Consider the following 26,131-nt stretch of genomic DNA (forward strand, 5'->3'; position numbering starts at 1 on the left):
AAGACTGAACTACAACCATCTATCCCCCTCTGCTCTGCTAACCCATCTTAACTGACCTACTTAGCTGAGAACAGTCCAGCATTTTTCCCCTGGAGCACTTCACTGGATTTGAGCCACATCCTTTCAGGACACATAGGTGAGAGAAGTTGTCTCAAAGGGTTCCTACACTGGTTACCTCCCACATCCCCACTCCAAGTGTAATCTTTCTGCCTGGTGTCATTAGCAGTAACAAGGGACAGGTTCCGACGATGTCTAACACTTCCATTTAAAATAAATAAAACGAGCCCCTACTTAAAACATGTTCAGACCCAATAGCTCTCTACAAGGGCAGTCTGGCTCTGGGGGTGGCTTTACTTTTTTATTCATGTCAGGCTTAATATTGCAGAGTGGGTCCCAGCTTCAGTCTCTGCCTGTTCTGGTCCACTGTAGTGTTTGTCCACTCCAACACACCCCTTCAAGGATCTTGATACCCTTATAGGGAAATCACTGAGTTTTGATTTTGCACCCATCTTGGTGTTACAAGTCCTTCTTTCCTGAGGAACTGGAACAGGAGAACCATTCCTAGGGGACCCCTTGGAAAACCAGAACCTATAGGAGGTCAGGCAGTGATTGGAAGAATTGTGCAGTAACAACTCAGGTTGTTTGTAGTAACTGGAGGTTGTCAAATGGTTTATGAGGAGCAGATACATCTTGCACTTCAGAGACAACAAAGATCCCATCACCGACCCAAGATCCATATTCAAAGTATGTTTGTGACTTCCTGGAATATTCTACTTGTACAACTGAATCTTTAAAATGCCTCAAGGAGCACAAAGAGTAAAGGACAGGCACACCTTTGTACAGAATATAGAGTAAATAAATAAATAAATAAATAAATAATAAAAATGGACTGTTTATTTTGGAATAATACTGCAGCCTAACAGATGTCACTATTAGGAGGATCATCCTTATACACAGCAGCCTAAATGTATAGATTCTTAATTACAAACCATTAGCTTCAATTATTGCCTCTTGTAGAATGCCAAACAAATTCCTCTCCCCTCCTTGATGTTTACATGCTTCAAATATTTGTAAATGGTTTTCATTGTTACAGTCCTGTCCAAATTATACACATTTAAATCGAATCCTGCAAACACTTAAGCATGTGCTTGATTTGAAGTCAGTGGAATTACTCATGTGCTTAAAGTGAAGCACATGTCTAAGTGTTTGCAGGACTGTCACATGCTGTAATTAATTACACTGATCTACAATTTTTGAGAAGTCGTCTGTTTCAGAGATAAAATGTGCTATTTATTATGTATTTTGATGTGCTGAATTCAAATATGACAATTAAAACAACTGATTGGCTACTGTTTCTAAGATATTTACGTTTTTACATTTTAGGTCTCTGTATATTGTGTAGATAGTAGAGTTTTAATCATAAATTGTAAACCTAGGTCTTTTCATGTGTTTATGGTTGCTTTACATGATAATATTTCACCTGTCCTGTTTATGTAACACTTTAAAAATCAGCAAAAGGGTTATATAAATAAAATGTATTATGAAACAAAAGGCAAAAAACTATTATGTACATAGTTTATTCCTATTCAGTGTCTACTCGGCGCTTCTTGGCTTGTCTCTTGTTTTCATTAAATGGAGCATCTCTTGTCACTGACCAGCAATAGTCTGCAAGCATTGATGGGCTCCATTTGCCCTGATAGCGTTTCTCCATTGTTGCAATGTCCTGGTGAAAATCGCTCGCCGTGCTCGTCGCTCACTGCTCCGCAGTTCGGTGGAAAAAAATCTAGATGAGAGTGCAAAAAATGTCTCTTTAGTGACATGTTGCAACCAAGGCTTTTGTATGCCTTGAGGAGGTTTTCCACCAACAACCTGTAGTTGTCTGCCTTGTTGTTTCTGAGAAAATTTATTGCCACTAACTGGAAGGCTTTCCATGCCATCTTTTCCTTGCCACGCAGTGCATGGTCAAATGCATCATCTCGAAGAAGTTCACGAATCTGAGGACCAACAAAGACACCTTCCTTTAGCTTAGCTTCACTTAACCTTGGAAATTTTCCACGGAGGTACTTGAAAGCTGCTTGTGTTTTGTCAATGCCCTTGACAAAGTTCTTCATCAGACCCAGCTTGATGTGTAAGGGTGGTAACAAAATCTTCCTTGATTCAACAAGTGGTGGATGCTGAACACTTTTCCTCCCAGGCTCCAATGACTGTCGGAGTGGCCAATCTTTCTTGATGTAGTGGGAATCTCTTGCACGACTATCCCATTCGCAGAGAAAACAGCAGTACTTTGTGTATCCAGTCTGCAGACCAAGCAAGAGAGCAACAACCTTCAAATCGCCACAAAGCTGCCACTGATGTTGGTCATAGTTTATGCACCTCAAAAGTTGTTTCATGTTGTCATAGGTTTCCTTCATATGGACTGCATGACCAACTGGAATTAATGGCAAAACATTGCCATTATGCAGTAAAACAGCTTTAAGACTCATCTTCGATGAATCAATGAACAGTCTCCACTCATCTGGATCGTGAACGATGTTGAGGGCTGCCATCACACCATCGATGTTGTTGCAGGCTACAAGATCACCTTCCATGAAGAAGAATGGGACAAGATCCTTTTGACGGTCACGGAATATGGAAACCCTAACATCACCTGCCAGGAGATTCCACTGCTGGAGTCTGGAGCCCAACAGCTCTGCCTTACTCTTGGGTAGTTCCAAATCCCTGACAAGGTCATTCAGTTCACCTTGTGTTATGAGGTGTGGTTCAGAGGAGGAGGATGGGAGAAAATGTGGGTCCTGTGACATTGATGGTTGAGGACCAGAAGTTTCATCCTCTTCCTCATCTGACTCAAGTGAGAATGATTCTGGTGCATCAGGAACCGGCAGTCCTTCTCCGTGGGGTACTGGGCGTGTAGCTGATGGAATGTTTGGATAATGCACAGTCCACTTTTTCTTCTTTGACACACCTTTCCCAACTGGAGGCACCATGCAGAAGTAACAATTGCTGGTATGATCTGTTGGCTCTCTCCAAATCATTGGCACTGCAAAAGGCATAGTTTTCCTTTTCCTGTTCAACCACTGGCGAAGATTTGTTGCACAAGTGTTGCAGCATATGTGTGGGGCCCACCTCTTGTCCTGATCTCCAATTTTGCAGCCAAAACAAAGGTGATAGGCTTTCTTAACCATAGTGGTTATACTGCGCTTTTGTGATGCAAATGTCACTTCACCACAAACATGGCAGAAGTTAACTGCACTGTTCACACAAGTACGAGGCATCTCTGCTCACTTTGGCTAAACAGAAATGTGTCCCTTTGCAAAATCAAACACTGACAAATAAGAGAGCACGACACTGTATGATTTCTAGAGCGGATATAGGGCAATTTGTTCAGCAGAGTGATGTAAGCTTCGTTAGGATTGCATCATCCATGACTTCTAGGAGTAACATGATGCAATTCATATCATGTATGACGCAATACCAGCTTCAGATTGCATCATTCATTGTTTTGCCTAAAAAGCAAGTACTGTCCAAACCCAGTCATAGATTTATTCATAGATCCAGTCAAAGATGTATTTTAGTCATTTCTGGTTTAAATTGAGATCCCTTCCCTTTATAACTCACTTATCCTCCACCATTCCCAAGTCAAGGGTCATATATACTGACCCAATAGCATATCTTGAAAACTAGAGCCAATCAACAATTTTAAGCATCATTTTCGTTCTCAGTGACCCAGAATTAGTAAAGTTTGACTACATTTATTTCAGAAGCATTTTGGCTGTAGAGCAGTGTTACATGCTTAAGTGTTTAAAGGTCTGGAGTTAAACCCTTATACGTTTAAAAGAAGTATTTATATCAGAAAATTGCACCAATTTAAATCTGTTTTTAAATTGATATAGAATGCAAATACCTGTGTGGACACTCTAATTTTGCTTTAAGACTGGCTTACCTGGGTTTATCTTAAACCTGTTCCTAACTGACTTAAGCTAAACCAAAATAAACCACACTCAAACTGAAATAAGAGTGTCCACACCAGGATTTGCACCATTTAACTAAATCAGTTTAACTGATATCTGAATAAAACCAATGCAGCTTTTTTGAATAGCCAAAGCCCTACATCAATCATTCTTACTTAAGAATTTTTGTTGTTTTTATATACATTTCCTCCAACCTTCCTACATCTTTTAGTGTTAAAGTGACCACAGATAAACATAGTATTCTAAGTGAGATCTCACCATAGTCATAGAGAGTGGCTATAAATTCTCCAATCCACTTTGTGTACACTGCCCAATATTATTTTGACTTTTGAAACCATAATGCACTGAAAAGCTCATATCTGCTTTACTGTACATTCACTCCAGTGTTTGCATCTACTACGTTTAATTTGTCCACTATTTCTGTAATTCATTCTCTCTCTAACACTATCAACGTAATCTGGCAAAATTTCATTTTTGTAAACCATTTACAGTTCCACAGCTTCTCAAAAACTATTTTCAAAACCTATTTACACCTGTACTGCAAGACTGAAGTTTTGAAATGTTCTCATCTCTATGAGAGTCTCATAAGAAGTTTTATTTGTTAATTATAAGTAAATCATTTTTGCTCGTTATATGTGAAATTTCCCTCATAATTCCCCAGATGGCGTCTCTTGGGAGATCTTATATGCAACGTGTAATGTCTAAAATCCAAGTCTTTCCTTAAGAAAAGGAATCAGGAACAGATCTTTTCCTTGCAACACTAGTTGCTCTTAAAATGCTTCCTTTGCAGACCCTTGGGTTATGATCCTTATTAAACTTAAAGCATAGTGGAAAAAATCCCTTTTAGTTAATCAGGAGAATAAATGAAACAACTTCAAAACTGCCAAATACTGAAGTTTGCTAGCTATTAAGAATTTGAATTTGTTACTTTATACTTTTAAACAGGTTAATTAGTAATGTATTTTAAATAAAAAATAATGTCTTAGTATTTAAGAAAATAAACCTCTCTTGTTGACAGATAAGGTACAGAAAAATGTAAGTGATATCTGATAAGGCTTTATTATAAAAACTTGAAGAATCCTATGGGATAAAATCACTCAATTTATGCAGAAGCTGTACCTCTGAAGAGGGGAAACTTTAAAAGAAATCTGGGAATAATTAGAAGCAATTGTAGTATTGAAAAAAGATTGGAAAAAATATTGAAATCTAAATCTGCTACATATCAAAGAAGAAAATATAATGAAAAAACCAATGTGAAGCACTTTTTTTAAAAATTGCATGGTTTGAGAAATCTGCCACTCAAAGCAGCATCACAGCTGTGACATATAGCACTAGGCTATGGGGAACAAAAACTATAATCAAGTACAGATCTTGTCAAAAATAACACATCTTCATAATTTTTACAAGAAAATATACTGCATTCAGCATGAAGATGCCTGCTTTATATAACATGCAAGTCATTACATATTACCAATTTTCCAGAAAAAAATATATATATTTGAAGAACCATTTGTGTTCTATGTAAATATAAAAAAAAATAAACCTAAAATTAATTTAGTTTTTAGTCTAATGAAATGGGTGTTGTTATGGCTTGTTAAAAGAAAAAAAAGAGAGAAAGATATACCAAATATATAGAGAAGAGAAAACAATTATTAAAACCAAATGATGCACTATACCTATAGAAGTTCCTTAAAGCTTAAAATGTATTTTTCACAGAGACTCAAAATTCCTTTGGGGGAATGGACTTGATTGCATATCCTTCAGTCTAAAAGGCTACCCATATGAAATGAATTATCTATGACATGTACCTTCAGACATTTGTAATGTGATATTTCATGTAAATTTAGACCATACCTTGGACGTGAGCCACTGGCAATGTTAAGTTTATTCAGGAGCTCAGATAAGAAAAAAAATTCTGACATCCTCGCTAATCTGTAGTCGTTAACATGGAATTTCTAACATAAGAGCATAAAAGCATCTAATTTGCTGTAGCAAATGAAAGGAAAACAAACTTTGCATTTCCCTTTCCTTTTTCAATGTCTAAAGTTACCCTGTTCTATGCAAACAAAATCTTACTTTTCAAAGATTTCTAGATCATCATCTGTCTTTTGAAAGACAAAAATACACACGGCAAACTTCTACAAGTAATTGGGAGAATGGAATACATTTTGAACACCCATTTTAAATAAAGATTTGCTCATGTTATCAAAAAAGCCTTAGTTACAACATAAATATTTAAAAAGTACACAAAACATATAGTGCTTCCAATCTGTATTTCTCAAATCATCTTATGGAGAAGGGCAGGTACCATTATCCTCATTTAATATAAAAATCAGTGGCAGCATTAAGAATGGAACCCAAGTCTCCCGACTCCCAGTTTTGTGGCCTACACAGAGAACCACACTATCTCCATATATGTAGTTTCTCAAAGTCTCTCTCCTCTTAGCCAATATTTTCAACTATTTTCTTCATATTCAAATTATTTAATATTTATTTAGCATACCTTTTTGACAGCTAGTTTTAAAATTAAACAGAAAAAGCAAGTTTATTAAATTACTTTATATAAAATATTGGGACTGCAAGTCTGGTGGCACTACTTGGTATCATACAATGTTCTGGGACCATGCTGGTTAGATTCATTGTAGAAGTAATATATTCAGGCTTGATAAAGAAGAAGGAGGAAGAGTTGCACCTCTACGTTAGAACCCCCTGTTGACCAATTCCTATCGGAACATTTCATACCAGTCTGTCAGAAGGCAACAATGTAATGTTACAACAGCAATCTCAGAATTGCCTAGTGACAATGGGGTTCTAAATCTTCTTAATAGGGATGCAAAGGGAACAATCCTTAAATGCTCAGATATGTCAGGTTTGGGGGACACACAGTAAAAACTCTTCTTTATGTGGGTGATTGAGTAGAGAGAAGAAAGCTTGTTTAAACAAAAGCATTACAATTTTTGGTAAAATAGAAACTGAATAAATAATTCTAATTTTTCTAAATCTGTGTACATCCTTTTTCACCTTTAAAAACTGGACAGTTATATATTTTGAATCATTAAATAACTTTTCTAAAATACATAAAAATAGCAAATTGATTTAGCTACATTTGTTAATAGCTTCACTAAGAAGTCTAAAGAAAAAGCATTGCAGAAAGAGCTTAAATTTCTCACTCTTCCTTTCAATCAATATTTGAGGCAAAGTTTCATCTCTAGGGCCCTTAATGGCAGGAATTCCTGGAGCCAGCAAATGAGTAATGTTAAACCTATGATTAGATGATGAGGCCATCAAAGACACTAGACCCTAATGCTACATTCCACTTTATTCCTGTGATTTGCAGTAAAACCAAAGACTAAGGGAGAAGGCATTGTAAGTTATTCCTTCCCTCAAGTAAAGGCTTCAAAAGCTGTTAAAAAAAAGCAGCATGACATGAAACTCAAAGGCCTTAATGGATCTTTTGGAATTTCCCTTGAACCCAGGACTTAACCATTAGGTAACAAATTTTTCAAGTGCCCTGCAGGAGAAGGTTTGAAGTTCAAACCCCACTGAGGATTCCTGCCAGTGATGTATTTTTCTTTAACTTCTCCCTAACCAATATCCATCTTGGCTAAAAGAAAAACAAGATCTAATGATTTCCTTATGGGTACAGGCTTGAAGAAACGTAACCTACGGACTGGCAAACAGCAGGTAAGTTGAAAAAAAGCAGCTACATTCAGTTGTAAATATTACTAATTTTTAGCTCTCTGTACGTTTGACCAGTCTTCACTTAAGCTGTCACTAGATACTGTACTCATTGTTTGGGCATATTTCACATATGCACAGTGGATTCTACAATACAAACTAAGAGCAAGTACAAGCTTAAGTATCAGGGGGTAGCCGTGTTAGTCTGTATCTACAAAAACAACGAGGAGTCTGGTGGCACCTTAAAGACTAACAGATTTATTTGGGCATAAGCTTTCGTGAGTAAAAACCTCACTTCTTCGGATGCACCCGAACAAGTGAGGTTTTTACTCACGAAAGCTTATGCCCAAATAAATCTGTTAGTCTTTAAAGTACAAGCTTAGTAATAGTGCTGTGTGTGTGTGAGAGAGAGAGAGAGAGATATACAGGCACCTCATTTTACACACTACTCTGTATGAATTTAATTATTATTTATGCATTTGTGTGTGTGCATTTGTTAAATAATATGAAATAATTAAATCTTTGGAGAAAATTTAGAAAGCTGTTTGGGATTGGGGATCTATTAGGGTAATACATATTTGCTGTAGAAAACTAAAGAAACCAAAGAATATTTGTTGACTCTTTAATACAACTATACTTTACAAGATGACAGGTATGTATGAAATCTAGCCAGTAACACATTTTAAATTTAATTAAAAACCAGGGGTGAATTATCAAAAGCACCAGGAGTAGTTATTTCAGTTTCAAAATATTTTTAATGATTTTGTAGTCTCAGTTTTTTCATCTTTTTAGATTTCTCACAGAAACACTCAATTATGTTAAATAATTTGAATGTATGATATTGGAAAAATGGAAAATTAAAAAAAATCCAAGCATCTGAGGGATCATTAATAACCATTTTACCCAGCTTTTTAAATACTGACTGAAAGCTTACATCAAATGTGCAATAACTTACATCATGTATCCTAGAGGTGAAAGTTAATGTTATTACATAATAACGTTTTACAAATAACTAATTCAGGAAAATGGAAGTTTCATGTGAAATTATGACCGAAAATTCTGCATAACAGGATAAAGTATATAATGTATATGCATATATATTTTACAAATAACTGTTTACAAAATATTACTTTGCATGTCAATATAAATGTACTGTTGCTCTACAACATGTACCAAGAAATCACACTTTACAGAAAGGTGTGAGAAATGGCATTTGTATTTGCATCATATTCAAATAGAAAGAATGAAAGAAAAAAATAAGCAAGAATAACAAACTCAAAATTTAGTAATATGTCACTGTGTGAAGAAACTAATACAATTAAAGCCAAAAAATGTCTTACCTGTGAACAAAGCAGCATAACAAGTTCAACCACAGAAGTACTCGACTTCATACACACAAGGCCTGCAATAAACAAACAATCAAAAGTGAATTAAAAAGGTTACATATATCAAGCTGTCAAAACTCCGTGGTTTTATACATTCTATAAAACTGAATTTATTTCCTTAAAACCAATGCAACATGTATTTTCAAGCATTCAAATTTACTGAAACAAGTTTGAAGTGAAAACGGCCTTAAGAACTTTTGAGTCAGATATACATAAATGTACAGAAAGCAGCACACAATTGTTTGGAATCATCATTGTAATGTGTAGGTTAGAGTTTTGTATTTAATCATATTTTATATTTAAAATAATTTTTTTAGGGTTAGCGCATTTCAATGACTAGTAGAAAGCAATCTTACCCAAGAAAACTTCATATAGAAATACATTGTGAATATACCACAATCATCTTTGGAGGCCTGAACCTACATAGACTTATGTATATGACTAACTTTAGTCACATACTCTCGTCTTTGCAGGATCAGACCCTTGTTTAGTAACTAGTTAGATTTTTTTTTTGAAACTTCCCCTTCATGTAGTTGAAAATATAAAATATTTAGTTAAGGAAAATACGATTGCCATAATAGCTGTCATTTGTTTAATGTGTTTCTGAAATAATACAATTAACTACAGGCTTCCACTAAAATGTCTTATTATAATTAAATATTACTTTGTTTTCCCCAAAATATGGGCTGAAGATGTAAAGGAGAAATACATTTCCTTAGTTACAGTGTCAGTAAAAATAAAATCAGCACTTAGAATGAAGAATTAATTTTGTCATCCGTAATTCTTAGATCATTTATAAATTAAAGCAACATGAGCATAGTTAAATATACAGAACTTTATACTTAACTCTGAATAATTATTACAATATAATGTGTTCATATTTATTTGCAGCTTCAGAACTGTAGATTTCCTTTTGGAGAGAATCAGTGTCACATTTTGCATGTAAAAGATACATTTTAAATAGTGGATTGGCCATTTGAAATACAATAGGTATTGGAGGAGAAAGGCAAATTTATTTTGTTAATTTTAAATATGGTAGTTTCAAATTTTAAAATTAAATAGGATATACATTCATTTTAATGGTTTGGGACATAGCCACGCTTCCTAGGATGCTGAATAAAAACGTCAAATATAGAAAAAGTTTCTTCATAGCACTAGTTACTAAATGGAAAGTTGAACAGCAAATGGATTTGTTTTAAGTAGGTTTCAACAAACAGCCCTTAGAGACAAAAGTACTCCTACACAATAGCATGTATATTTATTGCAGGTAGTGGATAAATACTCTTTTGTGCCCGCTTTGCTAACCACCCCATCCTTATTGTATTGTAAGACAGAACAAGCTGTAAGAAGCCACTAGTATTCCATTTTATCAGTTCTATGAGCAGACAGTTAACTAATGAAATAAGATGTAGATGTGAAAAGCTCATTTAGGGAGACAATTGCTGTAATTGATCAGCTATTCTTATGCTCAAGTGCTAGGGGATCAAAAAGATTAATGGGACACTTTTCACCTGCAGGCTACTTCAACTATGTGAAACCTGACAAAGAAAAACTAAAGAGGATGACCAAACTATACAGCTAAATCAACACAATTAGCATGGAGATTCTGAATATTTCAAGACAGAATATACTATTTGCACCTATATAAATCCACTTAGGTTCACTGGAATTCAAAATTCTATTTCTGCCACATATACATATTTCCTTTCAAAATTAAAATATTTGTCTTATAGTGTGTGATTTAGGCAAAATAAATTATAAAAAAGAATTCCTCCTAAAGTAATTTTCTCAAAAATTACTTCTTGAACTATTAATTGTCCTTTAAAAAGAGAACAAATGTTTCCAGTCATCACATACAATTGAGTAGAATAAAGACAAGATACCTACATCAGATAAGTAATTAGGTCTTCGGCAGTGATTCCTCTGTATACCTTTGATACATTTTCAAAAATAAACAGAGTGAACTATTTGGAAAATATTTTGTACACAGAACACATATGCCCATTTGTTTCATTACATTAGAAATGTCTGAAGTCCAAAGGCATTTTATAGTACACCTCTCCCCCGATATAACGCTGTCCTCAGGAGCCAAAAAAATCTTACTGCGTTATAGGTGAAACCGTGTTATATCGAACTTGCTTTGATCCGCCGGAGTGCGCAGCCCCGCCCCCCCGAGCACTGATTTACCGCGTTATATCAGAATTCGTGTTATATCGGGTCGCGTTATATCGGGGTAGAGGTGTAGTTAAGTCATAGGCAGAGCTCTCACTGACCTGGACAAAGTTTGGTGTGTGGAACAAAAGTAGAACAAGACTATCTGACAGAAAGTCAAAATTATTATTCATTATTTCTATTATGCTAGTAATTGGGTATCAGGATCCTTTTGTATTAGGCAGTGTGCAAACAATACAATACCTGCCTAACTTACAATCCATATCAATGCAAATGTAGCTATTTATAATATAAAAAGTTACCATAATTTAATCAAACTTTGAAAAATCTTCCTTGTATTATTATTGGCTTAGTGAAGCAAGGCCCCACACTCTACTTCATAGCATTTATCTGTTTGTCTGGATGTAATATAACAACTTTGGAACACTGTGTCTGATCAATTCCAAAATTTCAGGTAGTACCCTATTGATTTGGGTGAAAAACAGAAAAAAAACAGATTGGGGAACTGAAGGACCCAGAGCCCCTGACATCTGGTTAGCACACCAATCAGGACTGTAATTGTCTATAGATCAAAGGCAGTTGATGACAGCTATTAAACACCTTTCATCATAACACTGCCCCCACCCATCTCATCCCACTATATTTTAAAAAGTTGACACCCTGAATGACTTATCTCCCAGACAGAAAAAAGGAAGTTATTTAACAAATTACAAATTGTAAATATTTAACCATTTACACATGAAAACAGGTGAGGAGGGAAGGCAGTTCACAGGAAGCCTGGGTCTGTGTGTGTGTGTTCAGGGAGTGGAGGTATGCAAGGAGCCTCTGCCTACTGAATAGGATCCGAAGAAGTGGGCTGTAGTCCACGAAAGCTTATGCTCTAATAAATTTGTTAGTCTCTAAGGTGCTACAAGTACTCCTGTTCTTTTTTGAATAGGAAGGCCACTTGCCTGGTTTTAATATAAGAGCGGCCATACTGGGTCAGACCAAAGGTCCATCTAGCGCAGTATCCTGTCTTCTGACAGTGGCCACAGCCAGGGGCCCCAGGGGGAATGAACGGAACAGTTAATCATCAAGGGAGTCATTCCTTGTTGTGCTTCCTTAGGGGCGCCTTTTCATTCCTTCCTTAGGAAGAGACAGGTACCAGTAATTTTGAACTGGACAGTCCTCTTATCGGGTGGGTTCTTCCATCTAGTTCTGAAACAAAACTGTATGTGGATGTCTCCAATATTGGACAGAGGAATGCCACTTTGAAGAGCGTACAGTTCCGCCCCTCTCCCATCCCCCCGGTGTGACCCTGCACACACCATGAAGGAAGGGTCATGTTGGCAGGGGCAGGGCAGCACACTCTTCAAAATGGCACCTCTCTGTCCAGCATAACCTCGCATGCGCAGTCACATCAGCAGGGGTGGGCCATGCTGACAGAAGTGGGCCCACATTATTCCCAGAATAGCAGAATGTCTGGTGTTCCAGGAATGTTTAAGTGGCCACACTACAAAGCAATGAAGTGTGCAACCCTCTAGACATGGATGGGCTAACACAGGAGCAGTAATAAAGGAAAAGTGAGGGAGATGCACAGAGCTTCTAGCATATAGCAGAGGGGGAACTGGTGGGGCACACAGAGACCCTGCCATGGGGGCAGGGAGGACTCACAGCACTTGGCATAGGGCAGAAGAGAGAATGGGGGGTACAGAGAGTCACTGGCATGGAGAATAGGAAACCCTCATACGGAAAGAACAGGAGAACTGGGGACATACAGGGCCCCTGGCATGAGAGAGCGGGGAGTGGATTTGCAGGGAGTCACTGAAATAGAAGGGAAAGGGAGGCAGGCACACAGGGAGCTTGTGAAGGGGAACTGAAGGATGCAAGGAGCCAGTAGTGTGTACAATGAGTTTGGCCTACTGAAGCAATCAAGCGTGCAACCCCTTCTAGCTATGATAGTACTCAGAGGCCCAGGCCGAGATCGTGGCCCCATTGTGCTGGGCACTGTACAAACACACAGGTAACAGACATTTTCTCCCCTAAAGGGCTCACAGTCTAAATAACCAGGCAAAAGGTGGGAGAAAGGAAATTGTATCCCCATTTTACAGATAAGAAAGTAAGGCACAAAGTGGTGGAGTCGCTTCCCCAAAGGTCACTCTGTGCCACAGATAGGAACAGAATCTATGTCTCCTTAGTCCCAATCTTGTGCTTGAATTGCTAGCTTACCCTTCTTTAAATGAAATAAGCATCATTCCATAGGCAATGCATGGGGGGGGGGGGCATGCGGAGTCAAGTGCCTCCCAAGATTGCTGCTTGACTTACTGTGGAGTAGGGAAAGAGGGGTTCTGTTCTTCTCCTGCTGTGTCAACCCCCTGGTACACTCAGCCCCTGTCCCCAGCAGCCAGGCCTGGGCAAGGAGTGGAAGGAGCAGGACCAGCCGCTTCTCACGCCCGCCACTCAGGGTCACTGCTCTGTGCAGTGCAGCAGCTGCATTAGAGAGTCTGGCGTCTTCTGCTCCCCGCTCAGGCAGGGCTGCTGGGGACAGGGGCCGAGCGAGCCGGAGTCCCCTCTTCCCCCACCCAGCATGTTTCCGTCTCACTTGGCCCCTGTCCCACCACTGCCTCCTCAGCTAGGCTCTATCTCAGGCAGTCGCCATGTTGCACAGAGCAGTGACCTGGAGTGGCCGGTTTTAGATGCATAAGAAGTGGCTCTGTCCCACTCCCTGCCCAGCCTGGCCACCAGGGAGAGCAGCCAAACATGCTGCGGCGCAGGCACAGTGAGAGAAAGACAAGCCCCCTTTCCATCCCCGCAGGTAACATAGGGTGGGGAAAGCGTGTTGGCCCCAGGCTGGGTGCAGGGGGTGGAGGGTCGCTGGGAAGACGAGACATATGGGGCGGTCACGTGTCCTCCCCATTAGATTGTGCCCCACCCCCCCAGTCTGGGGAGGCACAAGTCATCTATGCATCATTCTTATTTCAAAGTGATTTTTAGAAATTATACAGTCGTTACATTGGGTACAAATTGCTACAGCAAATTAGAGGGATAGAGGCATTACAAAACTGTGGCTTTTGTGACTGTGGAAAACACACATCTCTTCTCCCTCCCACATAGCTCCAGTGATAAAATGTGTTGTAATTTGAAAGAAATAACTGTTGCCTATGTTTTTTCAGCTGTAGATGGGTTGTCCCTATACAATCTATATCAAATGCTATTAAAGAAGCTTAATATAATTATTAAAATACAAGTAGATACTTCCTGCATACATCAAGGTTAAAAAGGTCACTGTTCAACTGAATGGACTACATGCCGTCTATATTTTCTCTTCTTAGTACTTTCCTTCATCGTCTAGTCTCAGTTCATTAAATATAACCATCAAGTTCAGCAGCTTGATGGCAACAATGACCACATGTATGGATGCAGTAACTGGGGGCACCAAGTGCATGACCTTAGCTAATCTGTAATAAATGATGTATGGCTAGTAATTAGTTGGAAATGCTCTGGTTTTTCAGTGCTCTTCGGTTGCCTCTTAATATACGCTAATTATATTTTTTTGCCATCACTGTGACCTATTAATGCATAAAAAAGATTAATTTCAACTTTACTATTTTAAGTTATGTCTGTGGCATTAATACAATGAAAGCTTCAAAACTTTAAACTCACTATGCTGAACTAGTCAATCTGTATGAATTTCTTTTTCTGGATAAATACAAAGGAGGTTGATAACCTCATTTAAAAAAAACCTTATGAAATAAGATCATGGTTTTGAACATCTTTTTATTATTATTAATACAATATGTGTAGGAGTCTAACTGAAATACCATCACTATTTCGTCTGGTCTTTATCAAGGTTTGTCTGCAGTTTCTTTCAATTATTTTACTTTGGGTTAACTTAAAACCTTATTGAACTACAATCAATTGTAATATTAGCATGAAAAATGTTTCATATCCTTTATGGAGCTTAGAACAACTCTTAATAAATCAGATCATTAGAACCTGCAAATAACTTTAACTGAATTACAGTTTCTAATTAACTGAGCAAGTGTCAGGTATGTTTATGCAGAAAGTGAGAGAGCAGCTTACTTATTATAGACTTAATTCACATAAAAAATTGGACACTCTCACCAACCCATGGCATATACTCAAAACTTAAGACACTCCATATAGAATATAAGCATGTGTGAAAAAACAAAGGTATATTAAATGATTAAATTAAATTATATGCATTATTTTTATTACCATGTGGAAAAAGTACATGAGATTAAGAATTTTTGGAAATGAACAACATTGCTTAAAACTCAAATATTGAAAAAGAACTTGAATGGAATACACCTTTTCCTTTCCTCTTCTAACTTCTTATTGGCTATTTTTGATTCCTTTTCCACTCATAGGGTCTTCCATGTCCTTGTAACTAACCTAAATTCCCTTAGTTTATCTGTAAGGATTGCTACCGAGTATCACGAGACACTCCCCTTCCACAGGAGCTGCGCACTCTTTCTCCACCACAAGTCCTGCAGTCCTTCCTGGCCTGTGTATCCAGGGATGGAATGGAAACCAAACATGGATCTCTCTACCTGACACACCACAGATAATTACAACTGCCCGATTGTATTCAGCCTTTCCATTGTATTTTATTAGTGTTTATTAGAGATGGTTCACCAAAGTGGTGATGAGATCCATATTAGATTTAGTTAGAGGGGTCGTACTGGTGACTGGAGCAGGATTAGTTTTGGGTTTAACAACATTAAATCTATTACAAATGTTTTTGGTTGAAAATGGCAAAATGTTTCAAAATTAGCAGGTCTTGTAAAATTTCCTCCATCTCAGGCCAAAATCTTACGACTGTTTATTTGAGGAATTCTGGCCATATTCAAAGTGGAGCTCGAAAATAATCTTCAAGTGTTTGAATTTAGGAAAAATAAAAATTGTATTTGTGGGTTCAAATCTGTATCCTTCCATTTCCCACCCTAACCTGACATTCAAAGGGATTTGGATTCAATGCTCTGTCTCAACTGTAGTATTGACTGTGAGAGATACACGGAGGGTAAGCCAATACTGAAGTGATAAGGGATGTATAGGGAAGACAAAGAGCTCAAGAAAGAGTGCAACAACAGAGATGGAAATGAGTGTGATATGTATAAAATTAATTATTTGAAATGAGACAGCTTTACTGTTGGACAGGGAAAAAGTGTGAAAGGTTATTGGAAGGCTGAGGTGACTTAAGTCAGCTCACAGAGAAACACTGAAAGAGGTACTTGCCTGTGCCCAGCTCTGGAAAAACAATGAATTAAGCAGCCAGCAGTGGAGAAATCCTTCCCTTTTCATCTAACCCATATGACAGTTTTTATAGAAATATTGTTAACTTGGTACTGGTGGAATACTAGTGGCTCCCTCAGTCAGGTGGGCTGTGCTTTCAAGGGAAAAGACAGAGGAGTATTGGGGAAGATGATACAAAAGGAACATGGAACAGGATATAACCCTTTGCAAGGCTTACATTGAAAGCTGGATTTCAGAACTGACAGTATTGCATAGTTTGTATGCAATTGGGTTATGTTGGTGGGCTAGATTTGCCAATAGTGTAAAGCCTGTCAAACATTCAGTAATGGTGGAAAATCTGCTGGGGAAATGTCAGTCGTGGCACAAATCAGCTACAACCTCACAAACTGGGGTCGGGGGGTGGGAAGGGGTCACTGCAGTCCAAGAAGTTGGCACCGATCAAAAATGTGGCAGGTAGAGTCAGGGTCAGTTATTGAGCACTGATCTTCAGCAGCTCTTGCTGGCAGAATTCTTATGGAAAGTCCAAGTGCAAATTAAATCTGCCCGTATGCTAGGCACCATGGGAGATGGGCTGAATAAGCATCACAGCCTATCCCCCCACAAGGGGTAAATCCCCAATGGAGTGCAAGGGGCTGCTAATAAGAGGTGTCATTTAAGTGAATATGAATTTGACCCAGTGTATTTATAGTTAATAAAAATTGTTATGTTTACATCTCAGTTTTGTCTGGTCCTGGTACCAAGTACTGTGCAACATGTGTAACTCATTCTCTGAAGCTAGTATCCTATATATAGAAAAGCCATCACCTTGTTTCTTAGACATCAAACAGGTCACTGAAGAAGTCTCTCTCAAAGTTTGTGGGGATTTCTGGAACGCCTATCTTAAGAACACTATTGTGAGCATTGATAGGTCATGTAAATAACACAAATTGCCTCAAATTGTCAGTTCAATTTGGGCTCAGATGTAAGAAACAGATCCTAATTCTAGTCTTACAAGAAAAAAGCATGTGGATTCAAATACTCTTTCTAAAAGAAAGAATACCTACATATTCTTAGCCACTCTGGTTACTAAAGGGAACCTAAAGTAGAAACATAACATATATAAAAGAGCAACAGAATGGCAAAAAATCACCACAACACAGTGATTATAGGAAGGTGATTTAGTACAATATATACAAAATTTACTCTTAAAAAATTACAGGCTTTCACACTATCTCATGAGCTATAACGATGCAAATATTACAGAAGTTGGTGCCACATTACTCTTAGGAATCCAGTCTCTCACTAGAATTTTTTCCAAGATACATTAATGTGAATGGAAGTCATATATATAATTCTCATACATCAAATGGAGAAGAAAACACTTAATCCATTTAAAAAAACCCACACAATTTAATTTATAACACTGCAAAAAAAAAAAAAAAAAAGGTTTTCAAATATCCATTTTGTCATTTTCCAAATCTGGTAATTCTTCAGTAAGACATCAGTTACTGATGTTCTTAATGTGTTGTACTTGTATTTGTGTTTCCCTCTTCTAGTAAAAATAGTTAGCTCTGGGCACTTCTGAAAATATTTTGCAGTGATAGATTGTATTAATTTGTCTTCTCCAACTGACATAAAGGGGGCAGATCTTCAGCTGGTGTAAACTGACATAGCTCAATCAAGAATCTATTAATATGACACCCACTAACCACCAATAATAAAAAAAATTATCTCCCCTTTTATAGGAGATTAGCACCCTAAACGTTAGTTTTAAGGCACCAATTTAGGTATTGACTGAAGTGAATGAGGCCACCTTTGGAGTAAGGTGCTACTTAATGTGAGTAAAAGTATAAGAATTTGGCCCTAAATTATTAACAGCAGAGCAACTAAATTCACATGTTTCAATCTACTTGGAAGTCCTCTTTCAGCACATCTACACCAACAATTAAAAACCCAGTGATCACACTTTAATATCTTCTCATTCATATTCACTAATATTTCTTTGCACACTGTTTATCTATCACTTTTGGACAGAGTTCAGACTGACTGATAAGGGGTGGAACCAGCTGAGCTGCAAGCAGTTAGCACAGCACAGTCCTGAGGTCCTCATGCAGTTTTATAGATCCATAATTTTTTTTAAGACCATTATGATTCCTGCACCACACAGACCACAGAAATTTACCCAGTAACTCCTGTATCTAGCCCCATAATTTGTGGATGAACTAAAGCTTATCTTTTAAAAAGACATGCAAACTTGAGTAAAGACTCAGTAATGGAGAATTTACCAACCCAAATCTCAGTTATTTTGAAATATTTATTTCTTGTGTTTCAGTTTCCTTTATTTCAATGACAGTAACAGTCCTGGTATTGTTATCAGCTCCCCAGAAACCAGCATTGACATCACTTTGCCTCCTTCATTTGCCATTGTACAGTTGTCTCCACTGATGGACTGAAATTCTTTTGCCCTCGTTATTTATTATTTGTGATTTGGCATTACAAAAATGTCTCCATACACCAGAGGTTCCCCAAATGTTTTTTGCTGAACCCCCTTTAGAGATTCATGACACGTCTGCCCCCTTTGGCACTGGGGAAAGGGGAGACTTAGATTGTGGTGAGTTCAGAGTCCGTGTGAAGAGGAAGGTAAAGGGGAAAATCCCCATATGACCAGCATGTGTGGGTAAGAGACTCATGTGCCCCATTCAAATCCCAGCTGCTCAGAGAGGCAACTGATGCACCGTGGCTCTGCAGCCTCCGTGTGTGCATGTATGCGTGGGGCCAGGATGTATGCATGGGGTATCTTCTTTATACCTTTGTTGCAGTCCTTTTTTATTGTATAAAAATATATCCAAATGGGGGTGGGGGGGAGGAGTAGTTTGTTTTAATTTGTAAATAAAACAGGCTTGATAACTTCCTAACATTTATGCTCAAGTAACATTGGCATGTGGTTAAATAACTTGTTTACCAAGTTTAAAACTGGTGCAATTTGAAACAGCTCAGTTACTAACCCTTCAACCACCAAATTGTATCTTAAAATGGAAAATAGCTTTTAGCTAAGAATATGCATAAAATTATTTTAAGTGTGGTAGCATAAGGCGAGCGAAATAAAAATCATGATCGACAGATTGTGAAATTAACTATGTATTACTGCTATTTTTTTTAAATACTTTTCAACAAAAACTTTCTAGGTGTTATCCTTCCAAACTTTTCTAATTCAGGATTTAACCACACCTTCTCTGATCAGTAAGTCTCAGTTTTCCCTGAATATGTTTCTTGAATCTAGGCTCTGTCCAAATGTTTATGCTTTTCCCTCCATATCACTTATAAAATCTAACTTTTTTCTTCTCTGTCCAGATAGCAAAAACTTTCGTGATCAATCTTGATTACTGCGAGTCCTGTGGCACCTTTAAGACTAACAGATGTATTGGAGCATAAGCTTTCGTGGGTGAATGCCCACTTCGTCGGATGCATGTATATATATGTATATATTACATCTGTTAGTCTTAAAGGTGCCACAGGACTCTGTTGCTTTTTACAGATCCAGACTAACACGGCTACCCCTCTGATACTTGATTACTGCAACGTCCCCCTTTATGGTCTTCCTGCCACTCATGTTTTGACTCTACCTCAACTTCCTTGTAAAATATGGATGCTAATATTTTCTCCTGCCTATCTTAATCCAATCACTACAATGCAAATGATACCAGTTTCAAAACCCTTTTTGTGTGCATCTATACAACTGTTTCTTAAAGTATCAACTATTCTGTTCACAAACCTTGTGAACTTAGTGACCAATCACTCTTTCTGTAATCCCGATGGTTTTTTTCTAACCTCATCACCTTATTTTCTTTATACCCCTTTTTGTGTCTTGTGTGAAAATAGATTGTAAACTTTTTAGATAGGGAACACTTGTAATTTATCTATACTGTAAGGTGCCTAACAATTTTGGGTGCTGTAATATAATAATGTTAAGTCTGATTAATGATATATTAATTAAAAGAAAGATGTGAGCAAGTCCATACACTGGAGATGCTTGGAAAGTGTAGTTTTTCTCTGGAGCTTTGTCTCCATGCCTCAAAATACAGATGTCAACATGGACCTCTTTAATATAAATTTTAATCTATTTGGACAGGATAACTTTGGCTCCGTCTATTGTGGATGTCCCCAAAATGTCCAACAGCCATTAATCTACACAAAATTCTAGATTCTTAGTAAGGCAAAACTTTGTTGCCCTCCCATGAATCCAGACAGTGAAACTGTTATACACTGTCATCTGAGAAAGAGGGGGGTGGGAGGGGAGACACTTATGCACAAAGGATTATAATCAAAGTCACCTTATTTTATATACTAGGTTGTTAAGTGAGAATGACTATAGAAGGTTACTGACTAAACAACAGCTAAAAATCGGAAATCACCATCTTGTTCATAGGGCCAAAGGGAGGCTTGCACAAGATCTTTAAGTCACAATTTAAACTATAGCTCAGGACAAACTCCAAGATAGAGATCTGTATCTTATAAGAGCCCTTAAGAAACTAATCATCAGCTTGGGAAACCAGTGAAAAAACAACAACCCTATATCGGACATACAGAGGTCAGAAGCCCAACCTTTTGAAATACTGATAGTTAGGTACACACCAAAAACTTCCTGCAGAAGTTCTAAGACTTTGTTCAAGGCACCACACACACACACACGGCTGTCACTTAGGAAAATAAAAGAACTTCTCCCAAATCATGTAATAAGTAATGGATGCAATGGGACTCCTTCCTCCAAGAGGGTTAACCCCTTGCACATGAAGTCATCAGAGATAGGATCTGGAATGTACTGAGACAGGAGACTGGGAATCTGGGTAAGGACTCACAGCTTGTACATGAACAGCTCGAATGTTGACAAACCAGGCTCTTCTTGGGCAAGCAGAAACAGTTCCATCTGCCTCAATCTTTGAGACAACCTTGACTAATGGGAAGCTGGGGATAGGAGGGAGTCAGATAAAGCAAGCCCATGGACCAAGGGACAAAAAAGATTCTATGGTGGGCCACAATAGACCACATCTAGGTAATTCTTTTGGAATTAGGTACTCATCACTGACATAAACAGGTCATATATGGGAACTCCCACCTGGACAAAGGGGTTCTAATAATAAGAGGGAGTGACCACTCCCTAGGAAATACTGCATTTTAGTTTAGCCTGCATGCAAAGATGGTCTGACCACCATGAGGGCTATCAGATGCTTTTCTTTCCACAGGAAGAGGATACTCAATTCTCTTATTAACCTGGGATGCCTGGTTTTCCACAATGATTTCAACATATCAGAAAACAGTTCAGTTGTCTGATCAGATCACTGCTGCTGCTACTTTTTTTCCCTTTTGTCTCTTTGAAGCTGATCAGAGCCAATCTCACTGTTCTATGTGAAATTTTACAATAAAAGCAAATGGCCATTTATGTGCAATTTAAACTCTCTCGGAGACAACTGTCCTTACGCCATCCAGAACTCCACCTGTGCCCTCTACCTCAGACTGGGCATAATCCTGACATGAGAAGAAATTAAGAAAGTTGTGTCCAGATTGGTGGTCCTGTGAATAGCAAGCTTTAATAGATGTATATGAATCTGGAAGTAAACCTGAGGAATGGATTATTTACATGAGACAAGGACAGGGAAGTGGAAACTCTGCTGGGTGATAGCACCTAGAATTCACAACCTCCTTTTAGTTTCATAGCTTTCTACACTAAGGGGAAGACATTTATAATTAGTCTGGAAGTGCAATACAATTGGACAAGACTGTGAGAGTTTAGGAGACCTCATGAGCCAGGCCAAGAAAGATTCCAGGGGTAAACATTTAACTCCCAAAAGGAATACAAGACCTTTTATTCAAATATAGATGACACTTCAATGTACATAGTATCAAGTTGTGGCTCTGATAGTGAAATAGTTTTAAGCCTACTGATTGGAGGAGCCTGACAGAAGCTAGCTTGTCTATACATGGAAGTTATCTCAATATACGTTGAGATGTAAATTTAGACACATTCAATTATACTGGTATAACTCTGTGTGTTGACACTTATTCTTGTATAACAGTCCCTTTTACCTTCCTCTTCTGGAATAAGAGTGTCCACCTGGGTAGTTGTACCAGTAAAACTTTCCTGTATAGACAAGCCCAAGTCAAAGGATATGAATTGTCATTCAACATGTTTCTTTCCACCATCTCTAAAGGCCCTAAAGCAGATTCTTAATTTTCTACCTTCATCACCAAACCTTTGAGTCAGTTTTCAGCAATGAATTTTGTTTTTATTTTTAATCTATTGCATTTTAGACTTATAAACAGTGTAAAATAACTTCTATATCCATAACACCTTAACGGTATTGTTTTTCACGTTAACTTGAAGTTGGCCAAGAGTTTTTCAAGTTCTTTCCTGGTGCACATCTTGAAGGCAAGTAACAAAAACATGTACACAACCAACAGGATTTATTGCAGGAGTGTATATAAAACACATGGACAAGCAAGGGAATTTTGTACTGTTGTAATGTTTAATTGGTCACCCAATTAAAGGTTTCAATACATGTCATAACGGCAAGTGCTAAACAGATATTGGTTTAAAGGCACATGGAAGGGAAGGCTGTGAAAAACAACCACTACCAACATCAATTTTGGAAAACCCCTGGGTACAGAGGTCAGGCTGAAGGTAAAGGACTATTTTATTGTATTATGGAAGAAATGTTCCAGAGCAAAACCTGGCACTGGGATGTTATTCACATCCTACAGGTTTATCAAGGCTAGATAGTTCTCTGGGAGCAATTGCTAGGATCCCTATGTAGATTGATTCTATTTTAAACCTCATGGGGGTGAGGAGTGGGGCAAATACCAGTCTAACCATTTCAAGTTCAAAATCAAGCAGAGTCCCCTGCTGGGTTCTGAATGATGAATTAAGTGGAATAAGAGCTGGAGAACCTCTGCCTGCAGGGAACTGCAATCACAGCATGAACATCCTTTAGATGCTGAATAAAATTCTGGCACAGTGCCTCATTTTTCTTTGGACCTCGACAGAGGAGGAGAAAATAATATAAGTAAAAAAGACGCTTGTCCTTAAAAAATTCTACTACATAGTCTAGTGTTATCATGCAGCAGTTCCCCTTGTTTGATGTGATGAGTCCACCTACAGGTTATGTTAGAGTAGTACTTACAAATCAAAGGGCTTGCTCAGAAAGCCTTTATAAAATTATTTTCTGGGAGCAACATCAAGTATGTCTCTCCAGGTTTGCTCCACGATGAGACAAATTGGCAGAAAAACAAAAACAAATTAATTATGCCTAAAAGCAGAAGGCTAGGTCGCTGCAAGAGAAAGGGATGGGGGGGGGCATCAGTTGGCTAGCGGAATCCTTGGTCTGACCCAGAACGGCCATTCTTATGTTCGTAAGCCACTGACCCTAAACGTATCAAGACCAAAGGAGTACAAGTATTTCCTTCTTTGAGAGAGTTACTGACCTAGTGGATACTGGGGAAGCAGTAGAGGTGATATATCTTGATTTTAAGTAAGGCTTTTGACACTGTCCCATATGACATTCTCATAAGCAAACTAGGGAAATGTGGTCTAGATGAAATGAATATAAGGTGGGTGCACAACTGTTCGAATGACCATATTCAAAAAGCAGTTATCACCGCTGTCAAACAGATGGTATATCTAGTGGGATCCCACAGGGATCTGGTACTATTCAATATTTTCATTAATGACTTGGATAAAGGACTGGAGAGTGTGCTTATAAAATTAGTGGATGATGGGAGGGGTTGCTCACATTTTCGAAGACAGGATTAGAATTCAAAATGACCTTTACAAATTGAAGAATTGGTCTGAATTCAACAAGATGAAATTCAATAAAGATAAGTGCAAAGTATTACACCTAGGAAAGAAAAATCAAATGCACAACTACATAGCTGTAGGAATAGGGAATAGCTGGCTAGGTGGTAGTACTGCTGAAAAGGATCTGGGGGTACAGTGGATCACAAATTGAATACGAGTCAACAATGTGATGCACCTACAAAAAAAGCTAATATCATTCTGGGGTGTATTAACAGGAGTGTCATATGTAAGACACGGGAGGTAATTGTCCTGTTCTATTAGGCACTGGTGAGGCATCAACTGGAGTATTGTGTCCAGTTCTGGGTACTGCACTTTAGGACAGACATGAACAAATTGGAAAGAGTCCAAAGGACACTAACAAAAATGATAAAAGGTTTAGAAAACCTGACCTATTAGGAAAGATTAAAAAAACCCAACAACAACAACTGGGCATGTTTAGTCTTGAGAAGAGAAGACTGAGGGGGAACTTGATAGTCTTCAAGTGTGTTAAGGGCTGTTATATAGAGGATAGGGATCAATTGTTCTCCATGTCCACTGAATGTAGGATAAAAAGAAATGGGCTTAACCTGCAGCAAGGGAGATTTAGGTTAGATATTAGGAACAACTTTCTAACTATAAGGATAGCTAAACTCTGGAATAAGCTTCCAAGGGAGATTGTGGAATTCCCATCACTGGAGGCTTTTAAAAACAAGTTGGACAAACACCTTTCAGGAATCGTCTAAATTTAGTTGGTCCTGCCACAGTTCAGATGGCTAGACTTGGTGACTCCTTGAGGTCCCTTCCAGCCCTACATTTCTATGAAGTCCTCAAGGGGGTATTCTACTATAGTTTTGGATACAGATACCAATCCTGTCCAGGTTTTCCTCAACTGCTTGAGAGCTGAAGAGTGACAACTAGCTTGAAAAAGAAACTGGGATACGCTGTCCAAGACTGCACAGGGCAAACAGGGCCTGAGAAATTCAAGAATGTCCCCTGCTCCAAATTTCTATATGTTCAAATTTTCCGAGTACTCCCTTACCTGCTCTCTATGAAGAGTTGTTTGTATTAAGTCTTGCTTGCTTCTTAATCATAAAATTTCCAGTTTTGTTAATGACATTTTAAAAACAAAATTCAGCATTTCAGCCATTCTCAATACTTCTTCCCAACAGTTCTTACTCTTGAGATTTCTTAATGTCAGAATTTACTTTCCTGAAATCAAATGTCTTTTTAGAGCTCTGTTCTATTAATCCATTCCTTATTATACCGAATGAAAGTAATTGGTTTGAGGCTTTCATATTATTCTCTCATTTTCAATCAATTGTTTGCTATTAGTAAGCAACAGATCCAGGATAGGTTCTCCTCTACTTGTTATTTTGAATCATAAAGATGTATTGTTAACTGGTGTACTAGTGATGAGACAGAGTCAAAGTAGCAATTGACAATCCCTATCCTCCTAAAGTTAGACTCGGACCACATAGGCTAAAGACGAAGAAGAGGGCATAAGTGATTAGCCTCTGTTACACAGTGAAAAGCATCTTTGAAACAATCCAAATCATAAGACCATGATGGACTTTTTCAGCAGAAGTACAATTATATGTGAAATTAATTACTGTAGCTTCACTTTTCAAAAAAGTGCCAGATGATGTGCATTTTCTAGTAGCTATCTGAAACTCTCATTTGCAATATTTCCTGCCATGTTAAACACGTTCAGAACATACATTTCTGGGTGGGAATCTTAGCAATTCAGGAGTTAAACCTGAAAGATCAGGACAACATACTTTGTTCCCTAGTTCACGGAATTCCTACAACCTAATTAAATGACTCATCAAGCTAGTACAGGGATCGGCAACCTTTGGCATGCGGCC

At 38.0% G+C, this 26,131-nt stretch overlaps 1 protein-coding gene across 12 annotated transcripts in view; it reads right to left on the reverse strand.

Moving 5' to 3' along the window:
* The window catches only part of NBEA (neurobeachin), an 823,962-nt gene that overhangs the window by 399,820 nt on the left and 398,011 nt on the right, over positions 1-26,131 (reverse strand). For all 12 annotated transcript variants that reach the window (XM_065581345.1, XM_065581343.1, XM_065581347.1 and 9 more), the window contains one exon: positions 8,987-9,048. In XM_065581345.1, coding sequence (XP_065437417.1) covers positions 8,987-9,048 — 62 coding nt within the window. The remainder of the gene's footprint in view (positions 1-8,986; positions 9,049-26,131) is intronic.

The sequence above is a fragment of the Chrysemys picta genome, chromosome 1 (genome assembly GCF_011386835.1).
Source record: "Chrysemys picta bellii isolate R12L10 chromosome 1, ASM1138683v2, whole genome shotgun sequence".
Lineage (NCBI taxonomy): Eukaryota > Metazoa > Chordata > Testudines > Emydidae > Chrysemys > Chrysemys picta.